The sequence below is a fragment of the Grammomys surdaster genome, unplaced genomic scaffold (assembly GCF_004785775.1).
Source record: "Grammomys surdaster isolate TR1022 unplaced genomic scaffold, NIH_TR_1.0 126187, whole genome shotgun sequence".
Lineage (NCBI taxonomy): Eukaryota > Metazoa > Chordata > Mammalia > Rodentia > Muridae > Grammomys > Grammomys surdaster.
This window is the reverse complement of record NW_021620993.1, coordinates 1,849,467-1,869,379: the sequence shown is the minus strand read 5'-3', so window position 1 is coordinate 1,869,379 and position 19,913 is coordinate 1,849,467. Positions and strand designations below refer to the sequence as shown.

Here is a 19,913-nt window from a genome sequence, read left to right as displayed (position 1 = left end):
GGCAGAGGAGAGCCCAGAAAATGAAGTGGGGGTCAGGGGAGTAGAGGGAATTATAGTGTGCATTTGTTTCCTGGGGTTGCAGTAACAGGCAACAACAAATTTGGTGACAAATATTTAAGACAACAGATATTTATCTCCCACAGTCCTGGAGGGAGATCAAGCTGTTCGATGATGCACACATCCTTCTGAGGCTTTTAGGGAAGAATAGTCCCTTGCTTCTTTAGCTTTGAGTGATGGTCAGCATTTCCAGGCATGTGGCTGCATCTGCTTGTGTCTTCACCTTCTTTTGCTGGCATCTTTATACAGACATGGTTACTGACTTTAGGTCCTATGTTGTCATCCACACATGTAACTGTAACTTGGCTTTACTTAAAGTTCTGCTTGCAAGTAAGTTTTGGGTTCTAATAGACACTAGTTATAGGGTCTTAAAATAAGGACTTAAAAATCTAGATATAGACATAGTTCTTGAACATACATCATTTAAGTCATTAGAGGGTGAGAGAAATTCTAAGGAGAGTGAAACAAGTCATAAGGTGAGAGCAGGTGGCCTTTTCTTTGGAACTTGTCAAGCTCCATGTATTCATTTACTTGCCATCATTTGAGGCTGAATGGAGTTCACTTGGGCCTCGTCTACACTGCAGCTTTCTCTGCGTTTACAGATCTGTACAGAAAACTTCGAGGCTCATGCCCACCTTTCTCACCCAACTGCACAGAGTACATGGCTCACACAAGGCACCACCCACCACTAGTATATTTTATGGAGCTCAGCATTCCTCCTACATAAACCCCCTTTCCACTTATCTACTTTCAAATTTCCTGAATCCCACCAAGGTTCTGACTTTCTCTTTGTTCTCCTAATTCAACTCCTCCACTTTGTTATGCAAGGCAATTTAATTTTTTTCTCTTTCCATTTACTCTGCCCCAGGCTAACCTTTGTATAGCCAAAGACTCATTAATGACTGCATAAAACAAAACAACATTTATGCAAGATGCAAGGCAGAATCACTGGTATGGATTTTGTTCTCTCTCTCTCCTCCTCCTCCTTCTCCTTTTACTCAAGCTGTATCATTGCATCATTCTTCAGGAATGATGAAGAGCTATACTCTGGATGTCAAATAATTTTTTTTTACTTCTTTTCTGTTAAAAGAATATTTCCTTGACATGTATTTCTTTTAAACATGTCTTTAATACTGTGGTTCTCAAACATTTGATTTAAGAAAGCTTTTACATTCCTAGAAAATTATGCAGGGCCTTAAATAATTGTTGCTTGCTTGGATTTTATCTATTGATAGTTACTATATTAGAAATCGATTGGGAAACTTAGAAATATTTATCCACCTAAAGTAATCAGGGTACATCTATTACATATTAACATAAACATCTTCATAGGGAAAATAGTTTTCAAAACAATAAAAGACTCTGTTAGAAGAACTGGCACGTGCATCTTTGCAATTCTCTTTTAAGTCTGGCTTAATGGAAGACAGCTGCTCTGCATTTAGCCTCTTGAAGATCAGTGTCTTTTGGAAAACTCAACCATACAGCTGATTAGAACATGCAAGTGTAAGGGCAAATATGATCCTGGAATTATTATGAAACTAGCTTTTCATCTTGATGACTGTTAAAAGCCCAATTTTAGCACACATCATAGTGTGCTTCCTTTTATAAGGAAAACAAAACCCAGAATAGTTGATACTGATTTAAAACTAAACCATGGGGGGTCACACTCCTGGACAAGAAACTACAGGCAACTGTGGCTGCTGAGAGAGGGAGAGTTAGCCTAACACAGGGAAGACCCCTCTAATTGGTTGTCCAATACATGATTATCCCTGAAACCATATACACATAAACAATAATAAGAGTTTCAGCAGATTGTGCTTGCATATCCATGGATACTTACACATATATGCAACAATAATAATTAAGGAAGAAGAGTCTATCAATTTCAGACTGAGTTGGGAGACATGGAAGAGATTGGAAGGAGAGGATTTGAGGAGGCTGGAGAAAAGGGGAGGAGGGAAAGTGGCATCATTGTATTTTTAATGAAAGTTGTACACAAAAATAAAATGAACCATGAACCAAGTAGTCAGAAAAATTTTACGAGCTGACTTTAGTTAAATTAAGTAACTCCTTTTCTCCATCCCCTTCTTTCGCTGGGATATCTATGATTCAAGAGCACTTTTCAAAACTACTTATTGAGGAGGAACATAACATAGTATCACCAAGCTCAGTATGCTTCACTTTTGTCGGGCTCTGATAAGTTCCTGCTCTCCCCATCCCCGCTCAGGGATCTCTGCTCTAAGCCTCTTCTACATTATAAGTAAGAAGACTGAGGATTATCATATTATCAACAATGGCAACACCTACTGGCTGCATGCTAAGAGTTAAACTGCATGATAACTTTTTTTTTTTTTTTCAAATTCTGTTTAATTCTCTGTGCATTCCAAGGAAGGCGCTGGATTCACTTTACCGAATTGGCTGAAGGTTGAAGAAGAAACCTCTGTACATGTAACCTTTCCTAGCTCCTGCACCCAGATGGTCATAGTTCATTGCTGCTCAAGAGGATGACAAAGGTCAAAGGTGTTACACTCCCCACCTGTCAACCAAACCGCCCGCCTGTCTTCTAAAGAATCATAAGGGGGCGATCTTTCTAGCTTCCTGATGCTTTTGTTCCTGAAGCCCAGTTTTAGAAACACTGGGAAATTTCCAAGAGTCTGATCCCGCTGAGGTTTGCAGCGAGGAGAAAGAAGGACCGAAGCTTTGCGGGTAGCTGTCTGGAACGGAGATTCCAGGCTCTGGGCTGAGGCCGGAACCTTTCTTCACACGCCACGTTACACGGGCGGAGAGCGGAACCTTTCTTCCGTGCTCAGAGTTTCCAGACGGAGGCGTGCGAAATCGGAACGTCCCTCAGCGGCCGAGTTCTTGCCGGGGTCGCTTGCTGCTGACGTGTGCCTGACCGGCTTCAGGCCGAGGTGCAGGTCGCTATGGCGGTGGACATCACACTGCTCTTCCGAGCTAGCGTCAAAACAGTGAAGACTCGGAATAAGGCTCTGGGAGTGGCCGTGGGTGGTGGGGCCGATGGCAGCCGGGATGAACTGTTCCGCAGAAGTCCTCGGCCCAAGGGAGACTTCTCCAGCCGGGCCCGTGAAGTGGTAAGCTGGTTGCTATAGGAACGGCGGGCGGGAGATAGGGGCGGATCCCTACCGCGGACCCTGGACCCCAAACTAGGACCTGCCTCATTAGCTCTCAGTGAAGAGAGGGAGTCTCTAGCAAGACAGAAGAGACTGTCTCACGGAGCCAGCAGCTGGCTTGGGGTGGCGACAGGTTTATTCGCACGAAGAGGGACACGTATGCGGGCACTGAAGGAAGCAAGTTTTGAAGAGGTGCTTGGATATTCTTGGAATCAGGCTAACCTTTAGAGGCAGTGAATTCGCCATCACGTCACTGCTGACTTGAGTGCCTTGGACGAGTTGCCAGAGTCTTAACGCTTCCTGTCGCAAAGTTCACCACTCTGACTCTTCGCCCTTTCATGTATTTGTTTGAACCGCCTCTTTCTTGCACATAGGGTTTAATAAAATCCACGCTCAGCTGAATTCTACTTGATCTTTGCCTCCAGTAATAGGTACCTCCTGAGACTGGTTTAGGATATCACCTACCTAGTGTAGGGTAAAAGGTAGCAGAAGATTTCTCCTTCAGAGCTGCAACACTTAACCAACATCTAGTGTTGTAACTATCCTCTAAACTGCTTTCTGTTCTCTGGCCACAAACAGCTTCCGTGTCTCCAACATAGGAACCTTTTCCATAAGGGTAGGAATATGTTGACGTTATTTCTGTATGTGTGACTAACAGTATTGCTTAGTAAATATTACTTGAATGAATGAATGAATGAATGAACAGATATTTTTTCCTCTAAACAGGAAAAAAAGATTGTTTGCATTATATCCCTTTGTATCTATGACACTAAGGGTAGATGTTATTTTTGTAGTACCAGGTGGCATATACAGTCTGTTTATCCTTTTAAAGAAACACACACACACACACACACACACACACAGGTCCAAAGTATTGAAATGTACAAGGTCAGGGAGACCTAAACTTTTAGGCTTCATTGGTTTTCCAGTAAGCTCACCTCTGCTTGGCACATAATCCATTGCTTGATACTTCTCTTTTTGCTCTTTTTGAGACAGAGTCTTTCCATATAGACCAGGCTGGCCTTGGATTCACAGAAAGGTGGCTGCTTCTGTTTCCCAAGTGCTGAGATTAAAGGCATGGGGCCCCATATCAGATGATACTCAAATATTGTGTGTGTGTGTGTGTGTGTGTATATATATATATATATATATATATATATATATATATATATGCTGTTTACAGATAATGTCTAAGTATAGAAAGTGGTATGGACCAGATAAATGCCCCGCCCTCCAACAATAAGCATCTACTTAGTGCTTACCTTCCAACCAGCATTGTTTAGAGTAATAGGAGTCTACTGTTGAGTTATAGAATTACTGTGGTGGAGGAGATACAAATATAAACAATCCCCCTGCCGTGAGTCCTGCAGGTGTTCTGTAGGGCACAAGGGAAACAGTGGTTAGTTCCACTTGGGAGAAAGGCTTCATGGAACAATGATCTCAAAAACCCATTCTAAAATAAGAGTAGTTGGTTTCATTGCTGATAAGGCCAGGAAAGGCATCACAGCTAAAACGACAGCATGTTGGCCATACTCCTGGATGGCCACACACCCAGGAATACATGGACAGTGCAATTAGACTTGATGGGCTTTAGAAAAAATGTGTGTGTGGGGGGGGAAGAAGGGAACATGAAGGTAGGGGAGGTAAAGAGGTGGAAGTGGATTTGAGAGGAGTTAGAGGGGGAATGGTGGTAAATATGATCAGAACACATATGGAATTCCTAGTGAATTAAGAAAATACCTTTTTTTAGAAAAGAGACCAACATGCATAAAGGCATGAGATAGTACCATCTTAACTTAAGTTTGGTTTGATTAACCTAAGAATATGGGACACACACACAAAAAAAAAGAGTGGTATGGTAGCCAGAGGGAAACTAGAAGGACCTTGCAGATCACTCTGCAGAGAATGACCTTGCCTTCTAGACCAGTGTTTCTCAATTTTCCTAATGCTGTGATTCTTTTTTTTCTTTTCTTTCTTTCTTTCTTTTTTTTTTTTTTATGATTTTTCGAGACAGGGTTTCTCTGTATAGCCCTGGCTGTCCTGGAACTCACTCTGTAGACCAGGCTGGCCTCGAACTCAGAAATCCACCTGCCTCTGCCTCCCAAGTGCTGGGATTAAGCTGTGATCCTTTAATATAGTTCCTCATGTTGTAGTGACCCCCCCACCATCATAAAATTATTTTCATTGAGACTGCATAAATATAATTTTGCTGCTGTTATGAGTTATAATGTAAATATCTGATGCTCAGGATATCTAGATGTGACCCCTGTGGAAGGTCCATTTAACCCCCCCCCCAAAGGGGTCACAGCATACAATTTGAGAACCACTGCTCTAAACAGTCCAATATTATGTAGACAGTGAATCCCTGAAGAAGACCCAGGAGACCTCATGTTGTCTTATCCATGTTAGCAATTAGCCAGACTCATGCTATTAGGCAAGGTTTATTTACCTATAAAATGGTTCATCTTTATCCAAAACAGATTTTAAAACTCCAATGGATCCATCATATATCTCATATATAACATGTCTTATCATACCATGTATCATGTTGAAGGAGGCATGTCTCAGATTGAAGACGATGGGGAAATAAGGTGTCATCATAGCTTTATTCTGAGACTGGCCAAGCTGTTGCCACAGTGTGTGGATGTCACAGTTTTGGTGTGTGGAGGCCCTTCCTGGGTGGATTATTAATGCTGCACAGTTTTTCAGTCCTCAGGAATAGAGGATTTGGGAACAGTAGAGTTAAGATGCACAGTCCAGCTAGCAGCCCTGTGAGGAGAGAGCCCATAGTCAATTGGGCTATTCTGCAAGTGCTGAAAATGCGTTTTTGACTGTTTTCTTTTAAGGCCTCACAGATGAAGATCCTTGGAAGGTTCAGGAAGCCCCAATACTGGAAAGACAAATGGCACTTCTGAGTTAAAGGTGCAATATCAGCAATGGCAAACACGTGGAACCTGTTCTTCTCACATGCTGCCGCTGATCACAGAAGCCAGCACTTATTTCCCAGTAGATTCTGTAGCTCAGAACCCCTCAACTCTGTCCCCTAAGTACCATTACCAACTATTGAGCTTGACCTTAAGTTGAAATCTACTTGATATTCTACTGGGCAATTGGTTAAAAATCAATTGTATACCTAATCAGAACCATAGACTTTTCAGAATGTACTTTTAAAGGTCCTGTAATTCCTCTTGTTCAGACTAATCATTTTAATAGATGGGAAGACTTAAAGCTCAGACAAGGGCAGTGACTGGCCCCATGTCTTTGCAGCTGTGGTCATGAACTAGAGCCAGAGGTAGAAGTGTTTTTATTCCTCTGTTCTTGTATCTTAAGTATCCACTTAAATTTTAAAAAAGATTCATTTTTATTTATGTATGCATTGCATATGCCTGTGTGTGTGTGTGACTGTGTGCCATGTATGTGTGGGTGCCCTCAGGAGGCCAGAAGAGGACATCAGAGTCTCTGCACTAGAGTTACAGGTGCTTGTAAGCCGACTGACATGGGTGCTGGGAGCTGAACTCAGATGTCTGGAGGAGCAGTAAGCACTTCTAATTACTAAACCATTGCTTGCCCCTACTCAATAATTTTGAACGAAGTTGTTGGACTTCCCAATGTTAAAAGCTTTCTTCTTGAGTTCATAGTGCCTGGGACTTGGAGCAGAAAGGCTTGGGTTTAAATCTCTTTCTGGCTTTGTGAAGTCAGGAAGTTACTTAACCTCTGTTATCTTTATTTTCTAAGAATGATAGCCACTTTAGAACATCACGTGATTGAGGAAACGAGAAATGGTATGCAAGTGCCTACGAGTCTGAATTCTTTGGTTACAAGTAATAGTTACTTTTGAACCACCCACAACAAAATATGTGTGGTGGCTCACATAATTAATGGCTTGATGTGTCTCTCTGTAGCTCCCATCCATAAAACCCCAGGAATGGGCCTGATCCTGCTTGGACCTCAAAACCTTTGTTGTGGTCTTAGGAATAAGGTTCTTAATTGGCTAGGTCATATGTCTGCTCCAATCTGTGGCCAGTGTGACCTTAAGAGGGGAGTGCTGTGTCCAGGAGTTGGAGCAAAGGGTGATAGACAAATAATTTCTCATGGTGCCTAACAGGTCTGATATCACCAAGCACATTGGATATCCATCCATTACTTATCTATTAGGATAGATGCTTCCACCTTACCTGCTTGTTGTCTTGAATGACGTTGGGAATGGGCTGGGCCTGACGATGGCATATGGAGGCAGCTACTCTTCCTCACTTAATTTATGGAGGTTTCAGACCAAAGGAACTACCACACAGGTACCTGGAGCCCAGTGAGCAGCTGAGCTGCATGTCCAGAGCAGAGGGGCTTCTGAATAGCTAGGAACAGGAAGCCAGGAAACCTTGGTTAGTGCTAGGTTTGCCAGGAAGTCACTACCTCTCAGGCCCAGTTACCACATTTAACAAGACTGAGAACTTAGACTAGATAGTCATGGAGCATAAATCACAGATGTTCTGATGATTCCAAGTCAGAGTTGGCAAATAGTGACATTTTGTTTTTTATTATATCTTGATTTGATGAAAGTTGAATTTATTTGTTGGTATATTGTTCATCAATCTATTCTTAGGAATTCATTAGCTTCAATTCTTGGCTGAAATCCAAAGTTCTTTTAAAAATATTTATTTTACTAAGAGTGTATAGGATGTGTGTGTGTTTGTGTGTTTGTGTGTGTGTGTGTGTCTATGTGTGTGTCTGTGTGTGTGTTTGTGTGTGTGTCTGTGTGTCTAAGGAGGCCAGAAGTGGGTGTGAGATCCCCAGAACTGGAATTACAGGTGGTTGTGAGCTGCCTGATGTGGATGCTGGAAACCAAACTCAGGTCGTCTGAGAGAACAGTAAGTACCTTTAACTGCCAGGCCATCTCTTTGCCCCCAAAATTTCATAGAGTGGCTCTGTGCCAGGTGACAGCCTCAGGCCTCACCTCTCTCTGTCCTTACTTCTCACATGCTCCCCTTGCACTCTCCTGCTGACACCCAGTCGTCGCCCCTTCCTACCTCTTGGTCTTCGCATCTGTTGTTTCCTTTACATGGAATACTTCTCCCAGAATCCACATGGGTTGATCTCTGTTACCTTATGTGGATCAGATGTTTCCTAAGAAAGGCCTGCCTTCCTCAACTGATTTGAATAATGTGGCAACAACCTATTTCTCTTCCTTGTAATGCTTTGTTGTCATTGCTTATCGATTGTGTATAGCTTAGTTAGCATCTGTACTTGACTATGTGCTCCTTAGAAAAGAGATTGTGGTCTGTACTGAACCCATAACTTCTAGAACATTGCAGGCAGTTTGCAATGTCCACCTCTTGAATTAGTAAGTACTAATTGGCTGCATCTCTTTGCTTTCCCTTTTGGGTTATGCAGGTCTCCTTCTCATTCTAAAAATTGCAGTCCTAATAGGACTCTTGACTGTTTCAGATGTTGATTTATACTTAGCCCAGCATCTGTTAGAAATAGTAGCTTTAGCTTTATTAATGAGGTTCAGGCCTTCTCTTAAGGAGAAGCAGACACAGTGCAACTTGGGGTAACTGACAAGTGTAACTCTCCAGCATCAAATCCTCAGGTCTTCTTTGGTTTCCCTTTTAGGAGCTCTGATATTATGGCCTAGTAAGTGAGCTGGAACCACCTGGATTATTAACTGGAGGTGCTGGAAATAGATTTTACCCAGAAATGGGCTGTAATCCTAGTTGAATGGGATTTCAGTGAGGGAACACATTTCAGAAGCAGCATCTGGTAGCAGGTGCAAAAAGCCAGAGAGAAACGGAGGAGGCAGAGGATGGGGCCAGACTCCAGGAGCAGAGGAAAAAACTGTGTGGTTCATAGAAGGCGGGGAGCAGAGCGGTAGTGTGTTGAATCATACCGATTTAAAAAAATATAGGGCAGAAGCTGTTTTGCAAACAAAGTGAGGAGTGCTTTGAGTAAAACTGGGATGGGAAAGAGGGCACAGGAAAGAAATATTCATTAACTAGGCTTCTTTTATGCCTTTCCCCCTTCTCCTTTAGGACCCTCAGGTACCAAAAAGAGGGTCCAGGAACCCACTAATTGGCCTTTTAACTTCACATTGCTGTGTCTTTGTGGTTTACAATAACTGATGTTTCCTGTATGTAGAACTCAGTGCCAGAGACTCTCATGATGTCAGCTGTGAGCTCTTTCTGTGGATTGCCCTTGTGGATTTTGCCCAGTACTTAGGAAGACTAGAGCTTTTGAAGTTTTGTTTTTTAGTAATTGGTTTATTCCATTACCTGATTGAACATCTGATATGTGTCAGGCATTATGTGGGCACAAAGGACTTCGAAAATACAGATAAAGGAAGCCTAAGTCTCCTGGGAGAATTAATTAATTAATTAAGTTCTCCTGGGGAGAATTAATAGAAACCTCAGAGGAGTAGTAATTTAATTGGGCCATCAAGGTTGAGAACCTTTATACCAAACTTAGGAAGGGCGACTATTGTGTGAGCTAAGACAGTGAGACACAGCGGGACCAGCCAAGCAGAGGCAAGACAGGGATGAGAAGGGCCATGTGTTTGGGGAGGCCTGAGTGATGGTGTAGCCCTAGACATGAGGATGTTCTGGACTGCATAGATGAGGGTGCAATCTTTGGTCTATAGGCCAGATCCAGCCTGCTCTTTGTGATTAGTGAAGTGATAGTGTTAATTTCTTTCAAACAGACTTAGAATGCTTTCATGCTACAGCGATAGCACTGTAGCCTGCAAAAACCTGTAGAGCTGTGAGGCTGTGTTTGCTGTCAGGCCTCCCTGAGGAATATGCCAGCTCTAGGGCACGCACAGGACTTTTTAAGCCCGTAACTCTTCTTAAAAGTGTGTGTGTGTGTCTCTGTGTGTCTCTGTGTGTGTGTCTGTGTGTGTCTCTGTGTGTGTGTGTGTCTGTGTGTTTGTGTCTGTGTGTGTGTCTGTGTCCGTGTGTTTGTGTGTGTATGTGTGTGTGCACATGGGCATGCATATGGAGGCCAGAAGAGGGCGTGAGGTGTCTCTTTTTTTCATTGCCTGTTCCCTTGAGGCAGAGTTTCTCTCTAACCTGGGAGTTTGCGTTTTTTTTCAGTTAGTCTGGTAGCCAGGAAGCCCCAGCATCCTCCTCTCTCTGCTTTCCTTGGAGCCCCGGTTACAGCAGGCATTAGATGCCACGCTTGTGACAGCGGCGCTGTGATCCAAATGTTATTTCACAATCGTGCAGCAAGTTCCTTAAACACTGACTATCACTGTAGCCCTTGTGACCCCTTCTGCTCAGAAATCTACACAGCTTTGGGTATGCAGATCATAAATTAGACACACAAAGTAAATATTCACTGATAATCATACATTTTGTGAAACAATCATTTGGAATACATATAACTATCACTTACTGGAAATGAAAGCAAGTTTTCATACTAATGTGAATGCTTATTTTTGTATAAAGAGTGAACACTTGGTTAAGTATTTGATACTGAAGAATCTTAAACATTTTCAGCATTTCTCTTAGTTAATTGATATTTTGATTTTTAAATTGTCAATGCGGAAAATGCTGCTTTATATAAATGTATAGTAGAAAAAATGGCAGAAAAAAGTATACTTTGGACAATTTCAGAAATTGTTGGAAATTGAATCCTAACTTCAAGCCAAAATTCATCGAATGATTTTTATAAAATGAAACTTAATTTGGTAATTCAAACAAGATTTAAGAAAACAAACATTCTAACAAGATATACTCCAAAGATACACTAATTTAATATTTCCATGCCAAACAGTGATGATCTTAGAAATCTTTGTTTTCTGTATTGAAACCATGGCTCCTGTAGAAGAAAACGTTGTTCTGTAGAATCACTGCAGTTCATAACATGCAGCAGCCTTGCCTCTAAGCCTAAAGGAGTTTTAGGCAGTGCTGGCTAGCATCACAGGATGTGACAGCATTCACTGTGCTGTTCGTTTAGAACCGAGGCTGCAGTGACATTGCACACTGTTGTGGGGCAGGGTAAGTGCTGCTAGAGCACTTCATTCTGGGTTAGAGTTTGAGTTAGGTTTTGTCCACTTTGCATTCAGAAGCTGTTCATTGTTACCACATTTTTAGTCTCCTCTGTTTCCAGTTTGTTGATTAGGAATTGGTTTTTGTTTGGATGTGAAATGCTTTCTTTCTCCCACAGTCTCCTATCTGTGAAAATTTGGCCCACAGTTAGTGGTGCTGTTTGAAGATATTGCCCAACCTTTAGGAATTGAAGCTTAGTTGGAAGAAGATGCTTCCTTCCACTGGAGGACAGACCTTGTGGATTTATCCCTGTCCTACCCTACAGGAGCTACCCTACCATCAAGCCTTCTTCACTGATAGTCAGCAGCCTCTCAGTCTGTGAATTGAAATAAGCCTTTCTTCTCTAAGTTGGTGTTGTCAAGTATTTTGTTCTCAGTGATAGGAATGTAACATAGGGGTGCTCACTGTGTATAGTATTCTGTTGGCTATCCCAGCACACTTTGTAATTAAGTCTTGAGAAAAGAAGGGAAGGAGAGAGGGGAAGAAAGAGGGGAGAGTGAGAGAATACCCTAGCTTTCTGGATAGAAAATTAAGCAATGCTAGTTTACCTTAGCAGTCCTTCAGATTTAAGAGAAGGTACTGGTTACTCATGTCTTAATTCCACACAGGAGAGAATAAATCTGAGAGACACTTGCTCTTTGGACTTAATTAAGACTACAAGTGGTAGATGTCTTCTGGTGGCAGTGCTTCCTAGTAAACCTTGATTGAACATTGCAGCTGGGACCCAAGGGCGATCCTCCAACTTTGCTGTGCTTAGATCTGAGAGACAAATGAGTACTGGTTCACACATCGAGCCAACAACACAGGCTAAGACCAGTCTTGCAAATCCAGAACAAATACAATACCAGAACTGGGCTGATGCTTATGGCCAGTCAGCCTCACTAGGGTGCAGATTGGGACTAAGGCTTAGGAGCTCTGTTTGCCTCATTGTTTTGGTAGTGATGGTTGTGTTCCATGTTTCTGTGGTCACTGGGTTGATGATACTCTTCAGCATAATAAGAACAATATGAGTGGAGAGGTCCCTCTTTCCTCGTTTTTTAGCTTGCAGAGCACCAACAGTTCACCATGTCACCTATGAAATCTTAGACTTAAAATCATTCCCTCCCCTATAACAATTTTAGTAAGATTCTTCCTGTCTACGCTCTAGTTTCACTTTGGACGAGATCTGTTTGCATACTACAAATAGAACTGTGTCTGTTGGAGCAGATAATCAGCCAGCCTTGTGCTAAGTTGTTAAGTCAGAAATACAGTTGAACTTCCTCTTTGTAGGGTTCTCCTACAGAAGCTGTGCAGTCATTTAACTGTGGATTGAAAATTGAGAAACTGCTTATGTACTGAACATGCACTGATATTTCTTCTTGTCACTTCTCTGAGTTATCCAGCCTAACAACTGTTTACCTAGCAGTGAGCTGTATTGTGTTATAAACATTTAAAGTATGGAAGATGGCACATTTTTGTGCCATTTAATGTAAGAGACTCAAGTTTTGTTAATTTGTGTGCATAGGGACTCTAAAAACTGTCCCCTGTATCACTGAGAAGGTGACTGTGCCAGATTGTTGATTTATTGCAAGCACTGTAACATACTCAGTGTTAGATTTTGGCGCGAAGCTTGGAACAGACCAAACGGTTCCAAAGGGGAGGGGGGTTTATTCAGGGCAGAAGGCAAAGGTGGGGAGAGAAACGGGCGAAGATGGCAGAGAAAGAGGAGAGAGAGGAGAGAAGTGGAGGCTGGCCATGACCACCTGGAGAGATGGGGAAGGGGGGGACAGAGAGAAGCTAGAGGCAAGAGAACAAGAGAAAGAGGAGGAGGCACGCAGCTCCTTTTATAGTGGGCAGGCCTACCTGGCTGTTGCCAGGTAACTGTGGAGAGGAACATACCTGGGTCAGATAACTGGAGGTGGAGTTAAGACAGAATGCTAACACTCAGGAGAGCCTACATTTTCTTTTTTCTTTCTTTTTTAAAAATTTTTTTTTCTCAAATCATAATTAATTCACACAGGGGTATAAACACAGAAAGGCAGGACGTGGGGAAAGGAATGACACTGGAGTGTGGGTGCTCAGGGGGAATACAGATATCTTCAGAACCGGGTATCAGCTGGGTGAAGGTTCAGGGGACAAGTCTCCATGACTCTGCCTATGACTCGCTTGTCCCCATCTAAGCTGGTATTATCTGCCAAGGCTACCTATTTACAAGGTCCATGACCACTCAGGCTTATAAAATTTCCACAAAAGCTGCCCATTGACATTAGCTTATAGCCATCTGTTTCAATGTTCTTCCACTGAGACCCAAGACTTGGTGTTAGTATACATGTATGACAGGCCCACTGCTGATTTTAGGCTTATGGCTGATTTTAGGCCTACAGTGTGTAAGCAGAGCTGCCCCTGACATCCCCTCCCTTCTCTAAGTATAGAAGGGCTGTGGCAATTCTAAACTTGCGAAGGCGGGGATAGAGGCCTGACCTCCAGTATTTGAAGGGGACCTTGTAATGGCTCCAGTCCCCCTGTCATTGTCCAGTGAGGCATGAGGGCCATACCCGTCCCGATGTCTTTTTCCTGGAGAGGGGATACTTTTGACATCAACCCCTATGCAGTCAGGCTTGTCCCTCAGGGAACCCAGATAGATATTTTTATCTTTTATTGATATTCCCTTGCAGTGCTTAGCCTCGCAGCCTAAGCAAGAATTTAGATCGCCTGTCAGAGGGGGTTCTGGGTGGCCCCTCTCTGCTTGGTCTAGGGGCGGAAGTCCCCCCTTTTAGGTTGGGTGGAGATGGGTTTTGGAAACACCTTGTATAAAGTAACAACCTCATCTTGAGTCTTGTGGTCCTCTATAGCTAACTTATGATAATGTATCTGAGTAGGTTTTGCTACCAGATTATTTATCTGTTGTATCACAGAGTTAGTCCGCCTATTTGAGAGCCAGGGACCAGCAGACAAAAGCAAAAAGAACCCAAATAATGGTCCCAAGATGGAAGGAAATAGGGTTGACAACCTTGGAGAGGCTGCAAATCAATTCTTGTACCAGCATTCATCTGTCTCTTTCTCTCTCTGATTTTTCTTAGGCTTCACTACCTATTTCATGGAGAGCCCACATTTTCAAAACTTGTCATTTTTTAGTGGCTTCTCTAGGCAGGAGGTCTTTGATTAATCTCACTTACTGTTTCACTTTTTTAGGGTTAGACCTATGATACCAAATGTATAATGCTGATTATGTTGTGAATAATATAGTTTGTGAACTTGATGCTTGAGGTTTCTTGTCATGTGGAAATCCATATAGGTTCCTTCTGGTGGGTGAAAGATCAATGAGGCCTACGACTGTCTGTCATTCCTACAATAAGAACTTCTTTCAATTAAACCACAGATCAGATGTGGTGGCATACACCTTTAATCCCAGCCCTCAAAAGGCAGAAGCAAGTGGATCTCTGAGGTCAAGGCCAGCCTGGTATCTATATTTTCAGTTCCAGGCCAGCAGGGCTTTGTAGTGAGACTCTGTCCCAAAAAAAATAACAGAATAACAAACAAAACAACCCCTTGCCATACACAAAATAAATAAATAAAATTATCTTAAAAGAAACTCCTTAACTGGCAAGAGTCTGACTTGGACCAAGGGCAAGGAAATAGGCTGCTTGGCAGGAATATGACATTGGCTAAGGACAAGAAAGTGGGCCTCAGGCAGGAATGTGACATTAGGCTAGAACAAAGAAGTAATTTCCGGCAGGAATCTAAATCTCTGGCTAGAACCAGGAAGTAAGCTTCAGACATGAAAATGACTTTGGGGTAGGACAGGAAGTAGGCCATTTTTGGTCATCCTGATAAGCCCTTAGAAACATTGATCATGGGAGTGGTCTCAGAACTTTGTTTATTGCCTTGCTTGTTCTTTGACTATTTGTGTTTATTGTATTGCTTGTTCTTCGACTTTTGCATCTATTGTATTGCTAGATCCTCAACTTAGAACTGACCTTAATACTTGCATGTAATTAAAATGGTATAAAAGCAAAAAGAAGGAGGGGGATGGAATAGGGGGTTTCTAGGGAGGGGAAATGGGGAACAGGGATGACATCTGAAATGTAAATAAATAAAAATCCAATTAGAAAAGAAACTCCTTTAAAGTTTCTCTTAGAGAGTGGTTAAACCCCAAAGAATGAGAGGTAAACTTGTTGAATGAACTTACACACAGAAAGCTTGCAACATGGTTGACATGGTAAATGCTGAGAACTTTTTCTGACTTGGCTTCCCCGTTAACTAAGTCTGGAGATTTTTGCTTGTGTTTCTCCCTATATATTGTGGTCTAGCATGTGACTGTCAAAATGTTCTTATCCTGGGACTGGCAAGCTGGGCTCACCCAGTCAGTTTTTTCTTCCTTTTACAAGATGTTTCTGCTTACTTAGAGTCAGTGATAAGAAGGCGACTAAGACAGTCTGCTACCTTTTAAGGGGCACCGTCTTCAGCTCTGATTTTGTAGTCTAAGTAGACAAGCAACAAGACATTGTGACTCATGAGAACTGAGAAAGGAATTAAAAGTGTATGTTTTGAGTTAGAAGACCTTTTGGCCCTAGGCAGTAATTAGCTGGATGGTCCTGCAGACCCCTACTCTCTGCACTCATTGTTCTTAATGAGAGGTTGTGAGTAGCTGTTCCTTGGGAGCCTTTGCAGCAGGATAGTCCCATAGTTTGTTCTGTTTCTGCCCTGAAATTCCTAGGGTGTGTTTTAACATTCTTCTTGATAACAACTGCTCATTGCCTTGAGATATTTTCCTCAAGTCCCTCTATGCTTAGACATTTTCTTTCAGATTAAAAAAAAAATGATTCTTTCAAAGTTGGCATTTTTCAAGTCTTTTTAAACAAATGAGTTTAATAATGATATGTACTCTCACAATGAACCACTGTCAGTAACATACATAATTGAAGCTGGTTGTTTTAAAATTTGATCATAAAGGTAGTATATGCTCATTAAACAGAATAGACGAAGAAGAATGGGCATTATGTATAACTTTCTAAACTCTTTTATTTAAATGAATATAAGATTCTCCTACAGTACACTCCTGGTTTTGTTTTGTCTTTTCTTTATTTCCTCTATTTCACTGTGTTGGCCGTCGTTTCTCTGTGTCAGTATGCATTGCTATATTCCACTAATTTATTTGGCTGCTTGCCTATTAGAAATGCCTCATAACTGATTTACCTGACTACCTGTTGAAATATTGAGACTAACTGCTTCCAGCTTAGCACTGTTTTAAACAAATGGAACATTTTTACCAAATATGTTTCCGATTTATCTTAGCTTCTTAAAAGACAACAACTAGAAATTTAATTTGTTTTATGTTTAATGTTTTTCTCAAATAAAAAGTTTGTATGTCTTGATGTTGATAAGAAGAAATGGTTACTGGATCATTTGATAGCATTAAATTACATTAGAATGTCCTAGGAGAGAATATGGAAAAAGTGGTAACTAGTAGCTAGGCCTGGTCACTCAAGCCCATAATTCCAACTCCTGGGCAGCTCTGTCAGGAGAACTGCCATAAGTTTGATGTTGCGTGGGCCATAGTAAGTTCTGTGGAGCCATAAAGAGCAAGTCTTGGCAGGGGTGCGGGGAGTGGGGGTGGCCAGCATAACAGTGGGTGCTGCTGTGACTGGAAAAGACTCTGGCTCCTAGGCCCAAGCATGCTTATAGCTAGTGCTGTAAGGCAAGTAGGGGTGGGTGGCATGAGGGTTGTGGCCTGATCATGGAAGTTTACAGACACTAGAGGTGATCCCTAATCTATTTAATGGGCACTTAAAATAGAACAGAAACATTTATAGTCATAGCAAAAAAGAACTTTTAGTAATAACTTTGAAAAGAAATGTAAATGGCCCAGTTCTGTAGTGATCTAGAAGACCTTGGTGTAGAGAAAGACACTGGGAACTTGGGAGGGAGAGCAAGTATTGTAGGGATTAGTCAGTCTAAGTTAGCTTGCAAGTTTGAGTTAGTTCCCATCCGAATTCTAACAAAACTGTTCTGAGAAGAACGTGGAAATAGTTGCCGAATTCATCTAGAAAGATATCAGTGAGGACAGGTGACTGAACTTTTCAAAACAGCAGAGAGATATGTGTTGGCAGAGCGAGGATGCTGGCCTTCTCATGCACAAGGCTCACCACAGCTCTGCCTAACAGATACAAGCAGATGTGATGCCTTCTTGAGGCCTTAAGCCTGGGACTGTGTTCTTCAGAGTTATCTATGATTTCAGAGGAGGCATATAAATCAATCTTACATGTCTTAGTGTGCATACAGTATGAACAGACTAGAGATTTAGTTAGGAAAGGAAAATAGAAGAGAATGGGAAGCGGATGTTGCTTCTAGAGATGGAGGGGTATTCTTGAGTCTTCGAGTTAGCAGTAATTAATGACATTAATGATCCTGATCCTGATGAGAGAGAGTAGGGGAATTGTTAGTCAAACTTGGCATGCTAACGTGTGTATCAGGGTCCAGGAAGAATTTCTTCACTGTCAGGTAAGGTTTGAAGGTCAGTGCCTAAAGTCCTTACAGTTAAAACTACGGGGACAGAGCTCCACACTCCAAGCATGGAGATACCCGCTGGCTGGGGAAACTGTGGCAGCTAGGCTGTTGCTACTTGGGTGATTAACTGTGTGTGACCTTGTTTTTGCTTCTGTCATTCAGAATTTCTTTAATGAACACATTACTTTTGTATAAAATGCAGAACAGAAGTGAGCTGCCTAGAAGACGAGATTTTACTTGCAGTAGAAATTGAGGAAGAATTAAAAGATTTTGATTAGAAAAATGTTATGTTAAGATATATGTATGTATGTATGTATGTATGTATGTATGTATGTATGTATCAAATGTGCTGTAGAGGGGCCCCTATTTAAAGGATGTCTTCGGAAAAGCTTTTTGTAAAGGGAGTAATTTTCTGTAGCTCAGATGGAGTTTTCAAATTCTTTTAACCTGCTGAAGAAAATCATCCATAAATGTTGTACTGACCTCTTAGCTTCCTGACTGTCACTGTAAAAATAAGCCTTAACAATCGTCACTATCACTGAGCACCTACCCTGCCTGCCTTGTGTAGCAGCTGTCATTGACTGTCCTGAAAGCTAAGGACCTGTACTATGAAGAGGATGGGTTCACTTCCCTGGCTGCCATTCTTAGGACTGAGATGTGAAGAGTGGTGAGAGGGTACCTGTCCCTGGCCGGCCTACTGCACTTGCAGGCTCTCAGGTATACATTTTCTCCTGAGGGAACTGTACTCTATGGCCTCCCATGAGCTGGGTGGGCCTCTGGGCTCTGCTTCATGATGTATTGTCACATCAGTTGTCCTTAGGAGCATAATTTGGCCTATAAGTCACATAGATTTGAAAGTACCTGACTAGTTTGGGAGAAATAAAACTACGACTGTTGAACCAAGCTTTTCTGAGGGGTATCTTTAAATTCCTCCTTCCCTTTCCTTGATGGCTCTTTTTTGAACCAATTGTCTAGCAATGGCTTATTTCTTATAGATAATGTTAATGTTGATGTTGATATATGCTCTGGAGGAATAGGAAAAAAAACCAAACCTTGTGTTAGTGAAATAGTTTATAGGGAATAGACACTTGAGAAAATACAGTTCTACTTTTCATGGCCCTGGGGGCTGAGATGGCTTTCTAGAATTGCCCAGTAAAGCAAGGGACCTGTCATTTTGCCATTGGGTATACAACCCTAATGTTGGGGAGGAAGCTGGCTACTGCTCAGGACTTTGTCTTGCTAAGAGTCTCCAGTAGTTGAGGTAAAGGATCCCCAGTCCTGAAGGCTCAGATTCCACGCAAGCATTGAGTTCTGAAATAAGATTAAGAAAACCACCAATTTCCTGGCATCTGAAAGGAGACATTTATTTAGCCCATGAATGTGCTATGTTCATGTATTTGGTCTTGAGAACCCAGCAAAGAGAAGAGATGAATTCTCATGGACTTCAAGCCTAATGGGAACTTACTGTAAACAAATACTCATGAGACTTTGGCAGGAACTCAGAGTTGTCTCAGGTATTCCCAAGGCTCCTGTAAGTGATTAGGCAAAGTGACAGGGGAACTTTGGGGGTTCAGGGGACAAGAGATTACTTCTGAGTGAAATTGAAAGGCAATTTTTGGGGAAGAGGTGATGAGTACATCTCTTAAAGGCTCATACATTTTCCATGTGTGGGAATGAAGAGAGGAGAGACAAGCTAGGAGTGAATGCAGACTCCAAGGTGGACACTCAGGATAGCAGCTCAGATTGAGTAAAGCTCAGCTTAACCAGGACGAGGATGAGGAGACTGTGGATGTGCCGTATATCCCTTGGCCCCTGGGATCCACTTTGTCTAGGCCCCCTCCCTTTGTCCAGGATGCGTATCTTAATGGATAGCATGCCAGGATGTCCTTGCTTCTGGTGGGAGTTGTGGGGGGAAGTTCCCACGGAAGAGTAGTAGAAGGCTGAATGACAGGAGTGGGCTTGGCACTTGGATACCAGCTTTGTATCCACAGCCCACAATTCCATTTGGTATCTGCTCACCATCTAGAGCCGTCCTTGTGTATGTCAAACATCTTGTATATCAGGATGGGTTTAGCTTGTAGCGTGATAGCAGCCAGCCATGCTCAGGGCTGTATTACAGACCCACTCAAGGTGACACTAGAAAGCAGTGACAAGGGGGAAACCTCATGGTGACTAGCACTTTGGACAATTCATCTCTGTC

The 19,913-nt window shown here is 42.2% G+C and overlaps 1 protein-coding gene across 1 annotated transcript in view; it reads left to right on the top strand.

Annotated features, from left to right (window-relative positions):
* Nucleotides 1–2,881: 2,881 nt before the first annotated feature.
* The window catches only part of Stx18 (syntaxin 18), a 91,517-nt gene continuing 74,485 nt past the window's right edge, over nucleotides 2,882–19,913 (top strand). The window contains exon 1 of the mRNA XM_028758072.1: nucleotides 2,882–3,149. Coding sequence (XP_028613905.1) covers nucleotides 2,982–3,149 — 168 coding nt within the window. The 5' untranslated portion in view covers nucleotides 2,882–2,981. The remainder of the gene's footprint in view (nucleotides 3,150–19,913) is intronic.